Consider the following 18499-nt stretch of genomic DNA (forward strand, 5'->3'; position numbering starts at 1 on the left):
GGTGTGATAGGACTTTGTAATTTCAGAATTCCTGAAGACTATGAATCCTGAAGTGTGTTCTGAGTACCCATCTTTGTACCTGATAAAGCTTGATGGGCTTACAGTAGTAGCAGAGAGATTTAAGCATGTTCTGCAGACAAAAACATTAAGTTTAAAGTCAGTTTTACCCAACAGATGTTTTATTGTGAGGGTGATCACTGGAACAGGTTGCCTGAAAGGTTGCAGATTCTCAAAATGCAGCTGGACGAAGTCCTGAGTACCTGTTCTAGTTGACCTTTCTTTGAGCAGGGGGCTTGGACAAGATGGTCTACAGAGGTCTTTTCCGACATCAGCCATTCTGTAATTCTATGAGAATGTCTCCTCCTTACCTGCATAGCAGACCTTTATGGAAAAAACATGAATTTTTGTACAAAGATCTCCAGTGATGCCACTGAAGAGCATGGAAAATGTTAGAACAAAGAAAGAAGTGTGGTCCAGTGTTTCAAGACTAAGATTTTGTGGAAACTTACACGTAAGGTTTTATTTGGTCAGTGTTCTTTGGAGAAGTTTCTCCAAGAAGGTCCTCTTTGGATTAAGAGCAGAAAGTTGCACTAAATGTGTTCTCCCCATTGTTGCACTAAATGTGTTTTTCCCAGCTCAGAGGAGCTGATATAGGTAATCTTCACATCTCCAAAACTATTCTCCAAAACATCTGATTGAGCCAGATCCATAGCTAACATAAATAAATGCTTTGCCCTATTGTGTGTGGATGACTTTCAAAAATGGTTGAGGTGTAATTAAGAGAGCCATAGCAATGCTGGGACATGTGGAGAAATACCAGACAGAAAAGAGAGAGTCTCCCTTTTCCAGTCATGTGTGTTCTTAAATAGCATCCTAGGCTTTCTCTACTGGGAATGATCTGTCCCTTCACAAGGCAAGTGTAGAACCTTTCCTTTTCCTTGTGTTCAGCTCAGAATCAACTGAAAGGGAAGGGTGCAAGAGATTGTATAAGCAGCTGAAGAGCCAGATGGGAGGGATGAAAGGATCTCACTGAACTGTTAGTTACAATTATGTGCTTCTATCCAAAATGCTGGCAGACAGGCTTGGGATAGAGCTGTAGAATGCGAATGGGGAAGATACGTTCCACATTTCTGTGTAGGAGGTTGCCTGCAAAGCCATATTGCCATGATACAGTTCTGCAAATAAACACCTACACTGTGCAGGGTTATTCCAAGTTCCATATTCAACTATTACTAGTTGATACTAACCATGCAGTAGCAAAGGAGAAAGAACTCAAGCCCCTTTCAGTGAGGTCAAGGTTACAACAGCTTAGCTGCACTGCAGTGCTACTGTGTATCCTTAGCACAATTCACAATAATAAGGGGGAATGATTTTTCTGGTATATAGCTCTAACTGCAATTCATACCATGTGGTCCCTGAGAAGTAATCTGTGCCATACGCAACAGCCATCTACCGCCAGCACCAATCCTTCATCCGTATACCTCAACAGCAGGCTTTCTACGTTTCTTGTTTCCTTACCCTCTACTTTCTCCTCGCCTTTCCTATGATCCAAGTAGTAGGTGCATGTGACTATATGACTGAAATTGCTCTGACCAGTCTGTGTGTTCTGAAGCAGAATGCCTCAAAAGATCACCTTTTTGGGTTGATGTAGCTCTGAGGAAGAAATCTCACTAATCTGAGAGACCAGGTGTGTGGTCTGTGAAGCAATGCCATTTTCTTAGTCATATTTTTCTCATAGGGGTTTCACCCCCACCAATACAGAATGGTTCTGTTTATTTTTTTAATTACATGGTACCTTAGAATTTTTTTTCATCACTTGGAATCAGTTATATGCTCTTTTTGCCTATTTTTCCTTGTACACTAAAAAATCTTTTTTTCTCCTTTTCTTTTAAGTGGGCTCCTCAAAAAGGGAAGGTGTTCCAGCACATGTCAATTTATCTGCATCATCAATGTTAATGATTGCAATGCAGTACACATCAAACCCAGGTATGTAAACATGCAGTATGGTATAATCCTCTGTGAAACTATGAGTCATGAAGTTCTGCGACAAACGTAATCAAAAAAGTTCAGTGATATAAAATTCCATCTCACAATCCAGTGCAGGATAAAAAATAAATGATTTCAGTCAAAACTTGTATTTCTGAGCATTATGCTTGAAGTCATCATTATGTAGATAAGATCTCATTGTGGTGAAGAATTAGGATTGGACCCAGGATTGAAGAGTCTGGTCTTCTTCTGCTTGACATCAGAAAATAGTTTTGATTTATAATGTCAGTGTTGGAGGGAAATCGCTATTAACTTTGAGTATAGAATTTCATAGTAAAAGTTTGTCTTACGTTATGATTCATATCCCACCAAGTTCATGACTGATACCATTTTTCAAAGATGGCAGGTAATGCTGGCTGCAGGCTCAGAACAGAACTATCATTAATCTAATTGTAATTAGAAGTACCTAACCATAAATGCCATTCTCTCACTTCAGTGCAACTCCAGTTAATTCAGTGGGGTCACACAACCAAAACAAAACAAAATTTAACCTGAGGTATCTGTCATATTTCATAGTAGTCAACTACCTCCCATTTTATGTTTTTACTTAACTGGGTAGATGGTGTGTGTGAGGAGGAACCCCACACTGCTGTATGTGCATGAGACATGTCACGTCATGCTACCCCTTGGCACACAAAGGAATGGTGTGCTGTCACGTGTGACTTCTATTGCTGCCTTACGATGAATGACAAGATACACATTTACAGCTTTATACAGTGCCAGAAGGACAAATTTTAAGTGAATTAGCAGATATTCCTAAATGAGACGTATCCGAAAAAGATCTCTGTTGCTCTACAAAGAGCTGTAGCATTGTAAGGCTTCTCAGCTTACTGCATTTCTTGACAGAAACAAACTAGTAATATTTTATTTCTGGTCTTTTGTAACAACTCTCTGGGCAGTGATCCTTCAGCAAACCCTTTTAAATAAGAAGTAATTAAATTAAATGTAGAGTTTTGGACTGTCAAAGCAAAGCCCGTTAGTTAATTACATCACTTCTGTAACTTGAGTTTCCACTTCAGTATTATGTCTATACTTTCTTTTCTCTCTTAGTGTATCACTGCCAGTTATTGGAATGCCTCATGAAATATAAACAAGAAGTATGGAAAGTAAGTTTCTGATCATATATACATCGTGGAAATTACTGGATAGTAATGAAAACCAGATGACTTGAAAATTGGACTGATTATGTGCCAAGAATTCCTAAATGATCTTTATATCCAATCTTCCTGAGTTATGGAGAGGAAGGTCCCTCTGATTTTTAGTTTACAGAAGCAGCTCTATCTTTTGTAGAACAAAGCCCTTTTTTCCTACATACTACGTAGCCATGGCTCCAAGTGGCAGAAATTTTAATAACCACCAGTCTTCTCAGTTCTTGTGGGACTGAACTTTTCCAAGGACTCTGAGTGAATATTATGAGTATGTGAATCAGAGAAGGAACCAGTTATTTAGCAATAGCACAGATTGTTGCCCCATGGCTAGACAGAGGCTTCATTCACTATATGTTAGTGTGTGGGGGGTCATAGCTTTTGGATGTTTCATTCCAACTCAGAGGCCAGTTGTAAACATATTGTTGAAGTTTGTAATCTAGTCTACTTGTAAGAGGTTACAAAAGAAAATTTGTAGGGCATGAAATGACTATTTTATTTGTTCAGGTATCTTTCTGAAAGAAAATAATACATACTGAAGGGTGTTTTTTACCTTGCAAAATAAACATATTGTACATGTCTCTCCTTAGGATTTGCTATATGTCATAGCCTATGGACCATCTCAAGTTAAACCTCCAGCAGTACAAATGTTATTTCACTATTGGCCCAATTTAAAACCCCCTGGGGCAATCAGTGAGTACAGAGGACTGCAGTACACAGGTCAGTGCAGCTTTTTTGTATAAGCCAAAATGAACATAAAGTAAATGGTGTGATAAGAAGAGATTGGACTGTGCACTTAGTCACATGGTCTGAACTTTTGGGTAGACCTGTGTGGTGTCAAGAGTTGGACTTGATGATCCTTAAGGGTCCCTTCCAACTCAGGATATTCTATGATTCTATGAATCTATAATTACATGCTTGCAGTTTTAAAATGTATTTTGAAAACTTTTGTTCTGTAAGTTGGTAATTCCGTAAGTATATCAATACAATATCTATTTGTCTGTGTTTTCAAAAGATGCTATGAAAAATAAAAAATGTGATTGTGGCTAATAAGTATGTTGTGTTACTCCAAATGCTAACTAAAGCAGAACAGAAGAAATAAATACAACATTCCAAATGGTCTGTGAAACTGCTTTCCTTGCCTCAAAAGGGTTCTGACTTATGCTCCTTTCAATTATGGCTTTGATTGCTTTTGTTGTGCCAGCTTCTATCTCTGCTGCTGTTGCTAAGGCTCTTTATCTGGCTGTTATTGTCAAAAAAAAAAAAAAAAAAAATCAGGTGATGTCAGGTGAAGCCAGTATAATGGATAAGTTCTCAAGGCTGAATATAGTGAGAGAAAATGTTAGACAAACTCAGCAGTGTAGCTGGAGCTGAGAAGGCAGACAGTACAAAGTCCTTTGTCTACCAGACTCTCTAAAGGTGCTGATGGGGTTATGCTTCAGTGGTTGGGACTCTCCAGCAGCAATTCAGAACTTACTTTTCCCAATTGCATGTCTCAACCTGTCAGTTTCAAACAGTCTGTTGTGTAGCATATGTTCATTTTTAAAATTTACAGAATACAGTATTTTAAATAATGAAAATGAAGGATTGAAAGAGACCTTAGAAGACCCACTAGACTAACTCAAGTACATCTAGGAAGTTCCTGATAGAAGTTTGTACGTAAAGCCTTCTCTTGAAAGGTTGATAGATTTTCTTGACATTTTTTTAAATCATATTTCTTTTACTGCTTTTTATCTCTTGTTTCATGGAACCAGGTCTGTAAGCTAAACTATACCATCTGACCCCTAAATAGCACTGGGTAGACTGGAATAATCTTTTTCTATATAAGTTTTCTGTTAATGTATCCCAGGAAGAGTTGCACGTTTTCTGCAATTGCATGGCATTTTTTCACTTCAGGGTATTTCATAAGGCATGCAATTGATGCTGCTGAAACACACCTTTGTTGTTTACTTCTTGTCATTGCAAAAATAAGTCTCCTGTGGCTAAACTGTTCTTCCTTTGTTATAATTGTTTTCATTTAGCCTGTGAATGTTATTCAATGTATTGAGTTACTCCTATTCTGCTCTGGGAGGGGAACAATAATTAATTAATTCAAAACATAGTGAGATGAGGAAGGGCCTACAAAGGTTATGTCTATGTCTTTCTTTTTTCTTTTCTTTTTAGGTTGTTTATTGTAGTTATTAGGCTTCCTGAGGAATGGCTAGGTATTTTCTTGTATTTATGTAGTACTTATACAAGAGGATCTTGTTCTGTATTGATACCACTAGACACAAAGAATACAAATACCTTTTCTCTGTTGATTAATCTGCTGTATTTTGGTTTTGCAGCCTGGAATCCTATTCATTGCCAGCACATTGAATGCCACAATGCGATTAACAAACCGGCTGTGAAGGTACTGCTGTTTATTACGAGGTCAAATTTGAGTATCTGGAGGCAGGGGAGATTGCACTTTGCCCCAGCTGTATGACCTAGTGATGTGCAGATGACTTAAGGGCAGTAGCTAAGGGTACAGCAAAGCCTTTCAACACTGAAGGTGCCAGAACTATCTGAATATATTCTTTGGATGCCTAAAGCAAGATAGAGTATTTCCTTCAACAACTGTGTGTCAAGTCTTGATACTAAACATGAGTGGTTACAGAGCACTTCATAAAAATTCTAAGCTGGCTTCTGGCTAATCCATTTAAATGTTTTCCTGAACACATGTATGTGTGTAAAATATATATGCAAATCTTTTTATATACATGAAATATTACATCAGTTACATAGGTATATGTTCACCTTGTTATCAGAATGAGGCCATACAATGCATCTACACTTATTCCTTTGCTTGGAATGTGTCTGAAAGCAAATGGCTACAAGGCTTTACTTGCCTCTTTTACAGCCAATGTTTAAGAGGGGGTAAATGATAGCTTTCCTGCTAATACACAAGATAACAAGCAAAATGGTTTGCCCAGGATCATAGAGCTATTCAGTTGTAGTGACAAGAATAGAATCCCAAGTCCAGTGCATTCTACATTTTGGCATACTAATTAGTTAATTACATTTGTATATACTTAAATATGTAGATACAACCAATTTTCCCAGCATCAGTTCATATAGTAACATAATTATATTAGTCAAAAAGTTCTTCAGTTAGCCTTTTCCAGAGGTTGCTATACTGATTGTCCTAATGGTGATGCATCCCACAAGCCCTGCAATGGACCACTTCGATGCCCACTTCAATTATTCTCTGTGATCCCTTTCCATAGGAAGAAAAGCTGGAAGGTGTTGCTTCATGTTGTAATGATCACTACATTGAGACTAATCACTGAGCAGAGCAAACCAGAAGCAGTCATGCTTCTGTTGTGTGACTGAAACAGTCATGATCTGTCACCACTTGGAAGAATGCAGCCTGTTGTCTATTGGATAGACAAACGTAAATTTGATTTACAAAGATGAGAAACATTCAAAAAGGCATTTGTCTTTATAAAGCACTTTGGTGGAGTAAGAAACATTTTAAATGGTTAAGATACTGTGTATGCATGCTACTTTTCAACTTTTCCTTAAGTAGTACAAAGTGCTTAAACAAATGCATGTTTAAGCATATTGGCCTGTAATTGACTGACATGTAGAAGGATAAAAGCTAATGCAAGACGAGGTACATTCTTTTTAAGTTTGGACATAAGTTTTAAGTTTGGCAGCCTATGCTGCCAGGGTAGCTACTGGTCCATAGTCTTTATTCTGTCACTGGAATTGTGCTGGGTAGTTAACAGCTATGATGACTGAGAATTAGATTTTGCTGGAAGAGGCATATATTCAGAGAGAGAAATCTGGACTTTTACCTTGCCTTGCCATGAGCAATGGGTCTTCTCAGTGACTGAGTCTTGGAAAGAATAAAAAGTGTGTTGTGACTATGTAATGTTAATACATATGAATGTATAACACAAAAGATACTTGTCCTTGAGAATGTGAATATCCAATATTGATATCGGAACATGCCTTGTTCTTTTCCCATAGGCTCTCATTTTCAGTTACATCCTTTTCTTTGTTAGAAATGACTTGAGATCCTCTATTGCCATATGCTTGGTATCATCTTTCTGAATACTAAATGCTCTAAACAGTTACCAAAATGTTAATTACATATTTTGTACTAGCATTAATGCATCAAACACTTCCTCAGTGAAATCCCATGGGCAGATGTGTTAATCCTTTTCCTTCTCTGTGTTTCAGATGTGCATTGATCCATCCTTGTCTGTGGCTTTGGGTGATAAACCACCTCCCCTTTATCTTTGTGAGGAATGCAGCCAGAGAATTGCAGGGTAGGTATATATACTAAGAGACAGAAAATGATCAGGTATTGTCAGTTAAACGTTGCAGTTCAGAACAGTCTGTTACAGAAGAGTGTTTGGCTTTTTTTTTTTGTATGATTAGCATATGATTTGTATAGTTAACCCCACTTGAAATAAATTGAGCATAGCGAAACTCAGTATGAATAAGGATTACAGAAACTTACCCCACATGATTAGCACTTCTAGCTTGGACAGTAATGAGCCTTAAAGTTAAGATCTCTGAATGAATAGATAGTGTGAGATGAATTGACTGTGATAGGGGAATCTTGTTAATGCGCAAGCTTTTGGTTATTAATTATTTTCTTTCTCCACATCTTTTAGTTGTCATTAAAAGTATGTTACAATGAAAGATCACAGAGACTTTGTTGCTCTTCTGTAGTATGTGCTTCAGATTATTCTCTATCACATACTGTGAAGCAGCAGAATAAAGAATCAAAACTGGTCCAAGCCTGTCCAGTTCATGAAAGGACTATATCCTGAAATTAATTAACCTCACTTACTTTTTTTTTAATTGGAAATTTTATACACGTTTTTTTTTTTACAGGATCTACTAATACTTAAGGTGACTTCCAATCATTAGTTCCAATGGGCAAGGCTACAGTTAGTTCAGAATCTATATGTACATTATTGTTTTTGTTGTTCGGCCTCAGTTTAACAGACACCTTTGCATCATACCAGCTGCAGGAAGGAGCAGTATTGTGGAAATCATTTTAGTTTTTTAAGTTACTGATTTAAAGCTGCAGGTTAAGTAATTGAATTTAGTAGAAGTGTAGCTTTTGAGGAGACTTACAGTAAATGGTACAAGTACAATTTTTTTCCATGTTTGTCTTTCACTCTTCACTATCATTTCTTAGTCCTCAAACTTTCAGGGCGCACACTATTTTCATTCAATAAATTAGTGACTTAAAAGTAATTTTTAAAAGCTTTGAGCATGAAATATCAGTCTCAGAGTGGTAATTTTCAATAAGTCAGGCACAACAGAGAGAAGTAATGTAAAACAGCTTGCAATTTATGAAACCATGTAAAAATGCTTCTTCAGAATAAAGTCATCCTACCACATTAATTTAGGTAACTTTCCTATGTGCAAAAATAAATGAATGAAAAAGAAATGAAAAGCTAATTAGATATATAATTTTTATAGGGATCACAGTGAATGGTTGATTGATGTTCTTCTACCACAAGGTAAGAGGTATTTCAAGGGTAGGTGCAAACTAAACATAATTGTACAACCCTATCCTCACTGATTTTTTCTGCATACTGTATTACTTGAAATGCCGCATTCTATTTTAAAGGAATATTGTAGAATTTTGAAGTAGCTTGTATTTAATGCTGCTTTATGTCTTTAAAGTACTATAGAAAATTAACTAGTCCTCTACTTGAAATAGTATGCAACTCGTCATGTGTGAGTAAACGAAGACAATTGAATAGATTTTCAATTCTTGAAGTGTCCATAAGTGGGGCCAAATTTTTTAAAAGTATCTGTGTCCAAAAATGGTCTGGTTCTTTTGGTAACCTGGCTTTGATTCTAGAGCTTTTAAGGCTTCAGAAAATTGACTGTATGAACAGAAAGTTTTAGAGAATACCAGAAAAGGATATAAAATATTTTTCATTGATCCACTCATGGTCCATTGACCAGTGAAAGTGTTTGGTATTATCTACCAGAGTGCAGACAAAACTTGTTGACAGACTAAGTAGAATTTCCTGGGCTTAAAGGAGAGTCACATATTCTCTAAATTGCAGTTTTCAAGGGCAGAACAAAGACACTCCCCTCCCTCTCTGTTCTGCAAACTGAAAAGTTTTAGGCAGTGGAGATTTTTCTTGCCATCTCTTTACACTTGTAACATAATCCAGATTACAGAATGTTTAGTTTATTTAAGGGAAGTACTCAGCCACCTACATTTACTGAATCGGATATTGCTGGGGCAAACGACTGTGTAGGTACTGACTACAGGTTGAATCTGAAAACATTTCTCTATGGAGTTAGGGGCCACAGACATGGTGGCTACATCTACATTGTGAGTCTAAATGCACTAATCTTTCTTCCTGCCAGCTTTCACAGTCAGTGTAGGCACATCTGACCCATGTCTCTCACAGTATGCCAATCACATTAGCATACCAACAGAAGTACTGTTACAAGTCTGTCTAGGAGGCAGAAGCATGAGCAAGGCGGATGGGATGCACAGCACACCACACTTAATTTACCAAGGCTGTTCTTTCATTTCAGTGCAGAAATAGCTAGTAAGCCCAAGTATACAGTATCACACCTCATGCAATACAAAAGATTTAGAGTTTTCAGTTATATCTGGAAGCACAAGTTTAGCCTCAGCGACTTCCTTGCAGCAATTCCATTTTGCCGTGGTTGCCATAGTAAAACAGAAGGATCGTCATTCTGTGTTGATGTTTTGTATGCCTTCCCCTTACAGCTGAAATTTCTGCTATATGTCAGAAGAAGGTAAGATTAAGTCATTTGTGTGATGGGGCATGATTTGATGTTGTGTGTAATGTCATTCCATTCCTGTGTGGTGCATTCTTTTTTGTACCATTCCAAATTTTCACAATTTATCCATGTATGCATTTGTTGGTGGATGGGAATGATTTAGCAGCAAGACTTCTTTTTGTTTGAACTACTGATATTTGATTGGAGTTGAAGGTTTTTATTGAAGTCATAATTAGTAAGGCAATCTAATTATGCAGTTGAGCTGAGTTGTGATTCTAAGTCTGCTTCTGAGGAAGATACAGCACAAGATGAATTTTAAATCTAAGTGTTTTATATGTTCTTGTCTTTCTGAAGTCCCGGGTTAATCCAAAGTTGGACAAAACCCCTATTGTAAACAGTAAATAATTTTAAATATATGGACTGAAAGTCTTCAATGCTGTAAAAAGACTGCTGACAAAAAGAATCTGCTTGCAAAACATACCAGCTACTATGATTTAATAACAGTTTAATAATGAGGATTACAGCATATAATATATTGTAGATGTGGTGTGGTAAAGAAAGTTTTTATGTTGGGCCAGATTACCAGAGGGCAAAAGTGAAGGTAGAGCATATTTCAGAGGTTTGGACAGTTACTTATGATAAGCCAGATTCTTATGTAGAGTAAACTGATGTGTCAACATTGATTATACTCCTAAGGATCTGTCAGTTGCCATATGAAACTTAGAGACATTACAAGCAGAGGTTAAGAGATCTACTGTAAAATTTAAAGGTTGCTCCAAGCCAGAAAATAGAGGTTGATGACTTAACTTTTGGTTTGGCCTGTTCCTGAAGAAGAGCAATCGTGACATTTAAGTCCAGGCCCATCATTAAAGGCTGAGCTCCTCTTGGAAGCACAGTGACACTTGGTTCAGGATTCTTACACATTTGTGCTTATGCGTAGTGAATTTGGAAAGAGCCAGCACTTGAGCCAGTTCCTCACTGCAGACTCTCATCACTGCTTTCATTTCCACTGCCTGATACTTGTGTCCTAATAAAATCTCTCTATTTTGCAGAACTGTAGTTCCCATGTCAGAAGAGCTGTTGTTACGTGCTTCTCAGCAGGATGCTGTGGCCGCCATGGCAACAGGCCAGTGCGCTATTGCAAAAGATGCCATTCAAATCATCACAGCAGTGAAGTTGGGGCAGCAGCAGAAACCCACCTTTACCAGACCTCACCACCCCCAATCAATACACGGGAGTGTGGGGCAGAGGAGCTTGTGTGTACTGTAGAAGCTGTCATCAGGTAATGTTATTGATTATTCAGCATAAAAATGTAAAGCAGGATTGGGTTTTTATCTAAATATTGTCTGCATAGTGCCAGGGTGCAGAACTCCTGCTGCTGTAAGCAGAGCACCAATCATCTGGGAGTGTTGTCCTCATGGAAGTGTTCAGCCTTCAATCTAATCTTACTTTATTACTGTTCTCAGGAAAATGTTGACATCAGATGTCTTCATCTATAATTATCCTCGATTAGATACCTGTATCCAGTGCAGGAAGGCTGTATTCACTGACCACAAACTTGTTTTGTAGCTTGCTGAAAGAAGCAGAGTTCCATGCTGAGCAGAGGGAGTATGAGCTCAACCGCAGGAGGCAGATGGGCCTCTCTTCTTCCCATCACTCCCTGGACAACACAGACTTTGATAATAAAGATGATGACAAACATGACCAACGCCTCCTAAGCCAGTTTGGAATCTGGTTCTTGGTAAGAAAATATTTTTCTTCTATTTCTGAAGCCTGGATGTTATCTCTGTCTTTTTTTTTTTCTTTTTCTTTTTTTTTTTTTTTCCCCCCATCGTCTGAATTTTAGTTGGATACTTTTCTGATTTGTAGGAAAAATGGAGTTCTGTGATACTCTCAGACTTGGAGATTACAGAACTGGTTTGGATGGACCTTCTGAATCCTCTATTGAGTGTATAATAGCTACTCACCCTCTTCAGCTTTTTATTATCTCTCTGTCTTCTGAATGTCATTTGCTGAATGTTCTCTGCTGAATGCCATTATTTTAACCCTAAGAGGCAATCCCCTTTCCTTTTTTCTTTTTTGGATTCAGTGCAGAACCTGACTTGAAAGTTTCTCGTCTCTAGATGGTAGTAAAAGCTCATCAGTAGATCATTATGGGTTTAGCAATGTGGTTGGTCTGTGAATTCATGTACAAACTTGGTCTCAGCTTTGGGACAGGTTTACAGTAAAGATACTGTTCCAGAAAAAAGTAAGTTAGGAGACAGAGAGAAGACTACTGTTAATCATTCTGTGAGAATTTTTGAGGTCTTAAAGCTCATATTCCTGCCCTAAATGAGGACAAATATATAACCCTTTTGTAAAGCAAAGATCACTTATACCAAGTAAACATCCTCTTTCAGATTTTTTGAAACCTTTCATTTGGTTTATCTTTACAATTTCTACATTTTGTATGTGTATTTGTATCATATATTTTACTGGACATTAGATTAACTTTTAAAAGTAATTTCAAAGCTTAAACCAGAATGTTTCAGTTTGTTGCAGCATTCTGTATTTAAATTTTCAGTGTTGAAACTGAGTAACAAAGAAATTCAATGCTTAATTTTTTCTTCTTATTGCTATTTTCTGGTTATGGAAATGTTTTTTCAATTATCCTGTGCCAAGCTCTACTTAAAACTGATCAGCTCACTTGCTGTCTATGTAATCTGCATCCATGTATCTCTGAAAATATGCAAAATATAGTAGACAAGCATTTCAAGTTTCCCACCTTTAAATCTAGATTTGTGTTTCTGTCTTACAGGTGAGCCTTTGCACTCCCAGTGAGAATACACCCACAGAGAGTTTAGCAAGGCTGGTTAGCATGGTATTCCAGTGGTTTCACTCTACAGCTTACATGATGGATGATGAAGTTGGTAGCCTGGTTGAAAAACTGAAACCCCAGTTTGTTACTAAGTGGTTGAAGACAGTTTGTGATGTTCGCTTTGATGTCATGGTTATGTGCCTCCTTCCTAAACCAATGGAGTTTGCCAGGGTGAGGGTAATTTATCTGAAGGTTAATTTATTTGCCATAGACATTAACGTAAAATAGAGTAAGTCTATTTCTTCCCCAACCCTCTCAAGGCAAAAGAAATATTGGTAAAGGAGCAGTGGAGTTCAGGAATTTTTTCTCTTATAGCTTTTCTGGTTTTACTGTGCCAGAGGTGGGGGATTATTTACAGTAATATGAAGACAGAGTGGAAAAATATTTTGGGGATTGAAAGATACTGTGCTTTTTCAATAGCTGTACATCTCCATTATGCTGCCAAAGCATAAAAATTTCTCTTGAGAAACAGGTTTCACATGCCAGCTTCTAGGTATGCGCCTGTCCTTTACTAGTCTGCTTTACTAATATGTTTCTCTGTTCTTTGCATACTTCATCTCTGCAGCTGTGAAGTAAGATTCATGAAATCACATGGTTGTAACTGAGGGGAATTTTGAGCATACTGATAACCTGTAGCTTTGGATACCAAATTTCAGTTAAGAGACTAGTCCGCCATAGTATGCCTTACTGCTGATGGAAGGAAGGAGACTTACCTGGAAGGTCATTCAGGGTGCTTAAGTGAGACTCCTGCTGGAATCACTCCTAGAAAAAGTCTTTCTTACCGTCTCCTTTAATTGTGAAACAGAACTTACCACTTAACTTGGATACTGAAGGCATGCATGAATATTCTGCTATAGAAAACTAGATATCAGGATGAAAATAGGAACTTTGTGAGATGTGTAAGACTTTTCCACATTTATTGCTGCCAGCTATAGATGTGCTTTTGCAGAATTCAGAGACAACTTTCATTTCATGACCTTCTTATGTTAAATGGCCAATCACAGAATCCTTTAGGTTGGAGGAGACCTCCAAGATAATCAAGTCCAACCATTAACCTAGGATTGCCAAGTCTACCACTAAATCCTGTCCCTAAGCACCTCATCTCCATGTCTTTTGAATACCTCCAGGGATGATGGCTCAACCACTTCCCTGGGCAGCCTGTTCCAATGCCTCACAGCCCTTTCAGTGAAGAAAAGTTTTCTAATACTCAACCTAAATCTTCTCTGGTGCAACTTGAGACTGCTTCTCCTAAGACTTGTTCTCTAGACCCTTCACCAGCTTCATTTCCCCTCTTTGGATACATTTTGGACATTTGTTTTATTTCATATAATTCAGTGGCTAGTATAGGAAGAGCCATAAAGACTTGGTGTGATACATAATATTATCAGGGATGAAGCGTGCATCCATAGATTTTTCATGACCTTGTAAATGGGATTTGCTGTGCAAGTGCAGACCAGCATATGTGTAAGTCTTACTCTGAACCACCTCTCTGAAGATAGACCTTGTCTGTGTGGAAGGATTGGAGGACAGCTGAAGGAATTTGAAAGGTGAATGGATGCACTGGTGTTAGAATTGAAGAAAGCAGATCTTGAGTTTGAGACTAAGGAGAGAAAGGGCTGAACCTCATGCTGTAGTCTATTGTGGACCTTTTTCTTGTCTTGGATCCAGCCCTTTTAAAAGTTTTATTACCCCCCACTGCAGTGCTGAAGACTAGACTGACAACTTGCCAGATTTGCAAAGGTTCACTAGAACATGAAGACAAACAGCCATGAAATTAGCTGTGATGAATGGAGAAAAAATAGTTTGTTGGCTGAGATTACCAGTAGTTGCTGCCAAAACAGCAGGCATCTCTAGAGCCATTAGTAAGGAACAGCAGATGTGAGCTGAGGTCAGTCAGAATAATTAGTCTCTGTAGACTAGTTATTTATGTACTTAGAAGTATATTTTTTGGCTTCCTTCACTCAGGACCTTCCCTCAAAGAAATAATAACAAACAAAAAAACCCAAAACACAAAAGGACTAAACTTTCAAAAAAAAAAAAAAAAAAAAATATTCAGCACTCTAGTGGCCCAGAGCAAATACTTTAAGGTGTAAGTTTGACCAAACAAATCTGTCCTTCACTGAGAATTGTAAACAATTGGGGGTTGTTTTGTGTCATGGCCTGGAAGTAAGCATACTTCATCTAAATCTTGGACAGTGCTTCTTAGGTTGTGGGTGAAACTAGAGAGGAAAAAAACAATGTAATCCCCATGGCCGTATTCTCAATTCAGGCTGGCAGGTGCTGATAATCATCTTTCATGATTTCTGGGCTGCAATATGCTGAGCAAATTGGTGCTGGACCAGTTATAGGGATTAGAAATATTGCTCATCAGTATCATTCCTGGAAATGCCCACAGGTTGGTGGATACTGGGACAAATCGTGTAGTGCTGTGACCCAATTAAAAGAAGGGCTGAATCGAATCCTTTGCCTGATTCCGTACAATGTAATAAACCAGCCGGTGTGGGAATGTATTATGCCAGAGTGGCTGGAAGCTATAAGGACAGAAGTGCCTGATAATCAACTGAAAGAATTCCGGGAAGTGTTAAGGTATGTAGGTATTTGTAGAAACCACTTTATAATTATTTATGTTGATTTTTGAGGGTATTAGTGCAATAAAATGTTGACAAAGAATAAAAATGCCATTCAGCCTGCTCTCTGGTGTGCAATAGACAAGTGAATGCTGCTGAATTTTGCATGAATTATATTTAGACTAGAGCAGTTCAGCTTTGGGAAAGTTTCCTTTTATTGATGCTGATATTCTTGAATCAGCTTCTTTGCTCTGAACAAGGCACGCTTTCCATGGCTTCCTGTAGCATGATGAAGGAAGCATTTTTCTCTTTCTGGCCAGCTGTTGAGGAGATACATTGGGGATTAGTAGAACTAGCACTGAAAGAGAGTTGATTTTTATTGATTTAACTACTATTTTCCCCCATTGAGCAAAGAAAATACCAGAATAGGGGTGGTGACTGCTGGAGTCATAATTTCATGTTTGGTGTATACCTTTCACAATCCAGCTTTGCATTGCTTTGTACTGTGTAAAAGGCTCTGAAACTGCCTGTAATTTTGCATTTGTAGGGACTGATGAAAATGTGTTTAGTGTGAATAAGGAATAGGGATGGAGTGGTAAGATGAAAAATTTCCCATACATTGGATTTTGAAATCAAGTGTAACTGGGCAGATGAGATGTAGTACAAATTCTTAAGGTGTATCAATAAATTCAGGGTGATAATAGTCAATCAGGACAGGTGGTATCATCGACCTAGCGCAACTCCCCTGGAGAATGAGGATGCAAATAAAACACCAGAAGTGTCATCAGTGCTGGTTATGAGATTGCCTTTCTATTATTTTTCTGTTTTCATAGTTTACAGTGTGTATGTTGTAGTAATTCAGTGATGCTTTGTTTTGTTCTCCTTTTCAGCAAAATGTTTGACATTGAACTTTGCCCTCTTCCTTTCTCCATGGAGGAGATGTTTGGCTTCATTAGTTGTCGATTCACAGGGTATCCATCCTCTGTGCAAGAGCAAGCGTTGCTTTGGCTGCATGTAAGTGTACTCTCTTGACAAGTCATGCTGATTGATTTATGATTTTGAGAGGAAGAAAGAAGCCACTTACCAGGGATTATGGAACCTTTCTGCCCCTTGAGTAAGGTGGTTGGTAGACAGGTCCTGGGAATTATTTTCCCTTTGGTTGTGTCTTTAGGGCCATTCAGTTATCTCTGACTTTCTGTCAGCAGAACTCCTTAGTCTCCACAGAATTTGGTCTGTAAATTCCAAAATTAATTCCAAACTGTAGAAGCAGCTGTAGTCATTGCCACATCTGAAGAACTGGATCAGACTACCACTGTACCCACCACACTTTCTGCTTCTCTGGCAGTCTCGTGCTCTATTTGCCTATTTGTCAATATTCACTGGCATTCACCCAATATTCGTATTCAAATACTACAAGAAAAATCATGTCAGCTTTGGGGACAGTCAGTTCAAAAGGCTATAAAATTTTCCATGGCACCTCAGAATAATACCGATAATCTTCATTATTCATTCATATTACCACTGTGATTTGCAGATAACCTATCTTGTCAATATATTGACGTCTGTAGGCTACCATTCTGGCTGGATTCTTAGAATAATTACAGGAATCCTATTTTAGGTAATAATGAAGATAGTTATTCATACAAGTATTTGTAATATTTTTGCTTCAGATAAACTTTTTTGTGGAACAGTTTCACATACCTATGTGTTTGTGCATAAAACTGTTCGCAATGTGCACCAAGCATCATGCCAACAAATATTTTGAAAATGCAATGTTTTGCCACTTCTCTTTTGCCCTGATTTGAAGAGAAACCTAAGGTCTCAGCTCACATGAACAAATCCCAAAATTAAATGCATGAAACTTGCTGAACTCAATATGACGTGATAAATATGCTTATAAAGTAGCTGATATTTTTATCAATCTCGAAACTCATGCTTTTTTTTTTTTACTTATTGTCTTTCCTCAGGTGTTATCTGAACTTGACATTGTTGTTCCTCTTCAGTTACTGATCAGCATGTTTTCTGATGGAGTGAATTCTGTAAAAGAGTTAGCAAATCAAAGAAAATCCAGAGCCAGTGAACTGGCGGGAAATCTTGCAGCTCGGAGGGTAACATTTATCCTTCTTATTCTTTTGCTTTGAGCAATTTTCCTAACCGAATGCATGTGAAGAATTAAAAAGTTTTATTTATTTATTTATTTATTTTTAACGAACAGTTAGAGTGAATTTTTGTATTGAGGTACAAATTTGGTGGGCCTAGGGATGTTTTGGGAGGATGACAGACCAGAACTTACTTCTGTTTCCCTGCATTTTTTTCCCCCTCCAAGAGATGCAAAAATTGATGCCAAGGAAACTTGTCTGTCTGGAAGAAAATGTTTGCAAACATCTCCTACAGAATGCGTGAGGGACAGCAGAAAGGGTGCTCAAAGGTCAGCTCTTTAGATTTAAGGACCTACGACCTACAGCATCTAGATGATTGATGATTCTTTTCTTGTAGTCCTTCTAAACTCTGATGTAGCTCAGCAGAGATTACAACTAGCCTGTAACCACTTCCAAACTAAGCAAAAAAAAAAAAAAAAAAAAAAAAGGAAAAAAGGACAATCTTACTGTCTGGTATTCCAGAGCATAGCTGGCCTAAAAATAGACTTTGAGTTACTTAACTGTTTATCTCCTTGGAATAACTGAAGGTTCTGACAGTGTTGTAGGTGGTCTGTATGGTGGTTGAATGTAAATCTGTGCAGAAGTGCATGTCTTGCTATTGTTATATCTAGTTCATTTCCAGCTACCTGTATCCTTGGTGTAGTCTTAGTTATACTGCTGCGAGTACTGCAAGGCATCCACATTTATTAGCTTCCTGCTATTGAAGTTGGTATGTCTGGATCATGGGGAAGATTGTTGTAACTTTATGACCGCTTTACTGTCTGCACCAATTTTCTGTTCTGTTTATGATGGTAAAATTCCTTCTTAGTGGAAATAAGGTAATGAATGACAGCCATTTAACCTAAGAGAATACATACATCTGTGCAGAATATGATTATTGTACTTATACCATATTTTATCATTTAATGGCACTAAGGGACATATATAGATTCAAAAAAAAAAAAGAAAAAAAAAGCTACC

General features: G+C 37.7%; 1 protein-coding gene across 3 annotated transcripts in view; it reads left to right on the forward strand.

Moving 5' to 3' along the window:
- UNC79 (unc-79 homolog, NALCN channel complex subunit) overlaps positions 1-18499 on the forward strand; it is a gene marked incomplete at both ends in the record, with an annotated part of 101505 nt that overhangs the window by 14367 nt on the left and 68639 nt on the right. For all 3 annotated transcript variants that reach the window (XM_084288570.1, XM_084288571.1, XM_084288572.1), the window contains 13 exons: positions 1894-1986; positions 3097-3152; positions 3782-3911; positions 5519-5583; positions 7401-7489; positions 8661-8701; positions 9943-9971; positions 11009-11238; positions 11526-11697; positions 12754-12984; positions 15209-15399; positions 16271-16394; positions 17348-17488. In XM_084288570.1, the coding sequence (XP_084144696.1) occupies positions 1894-1986; positions 3097-3152; positions 3782-3911; positions 5519-5583; positions 7401-7489; positions 8661-8701; positions 9943-9971; positions 11009-11238; positions 11526-11697; positions 12754-12984; positions 15209-15399; positions 16271-16394; positions 17348-17488 (1592 nt within the window). The remainder of the gene's footprint in view (positions 1-1893; positions 1987-3096; positions 3153-3781; positions 3912-5518; positions 5584-7400; positions 7490-8660; positions 8702-9942; positions 9972-11008; positions 11239-11525; positions 11698-12753; positions 12985-15208; positions 15400-16270; positions 16395-17347; positions 17489-18499) is intronic.

The sequence above is a fragment of the Netta rufina genome, assembly GCF_964035555.1.
Source record: "Netta rufina genome assembly, chromosome: 5".
NCBI classification, from domain to species: Eukaryota; Metazoa; Chordata; class Aves; order Anseriformes; family Anatidae; genus Netta; species Netta rufina.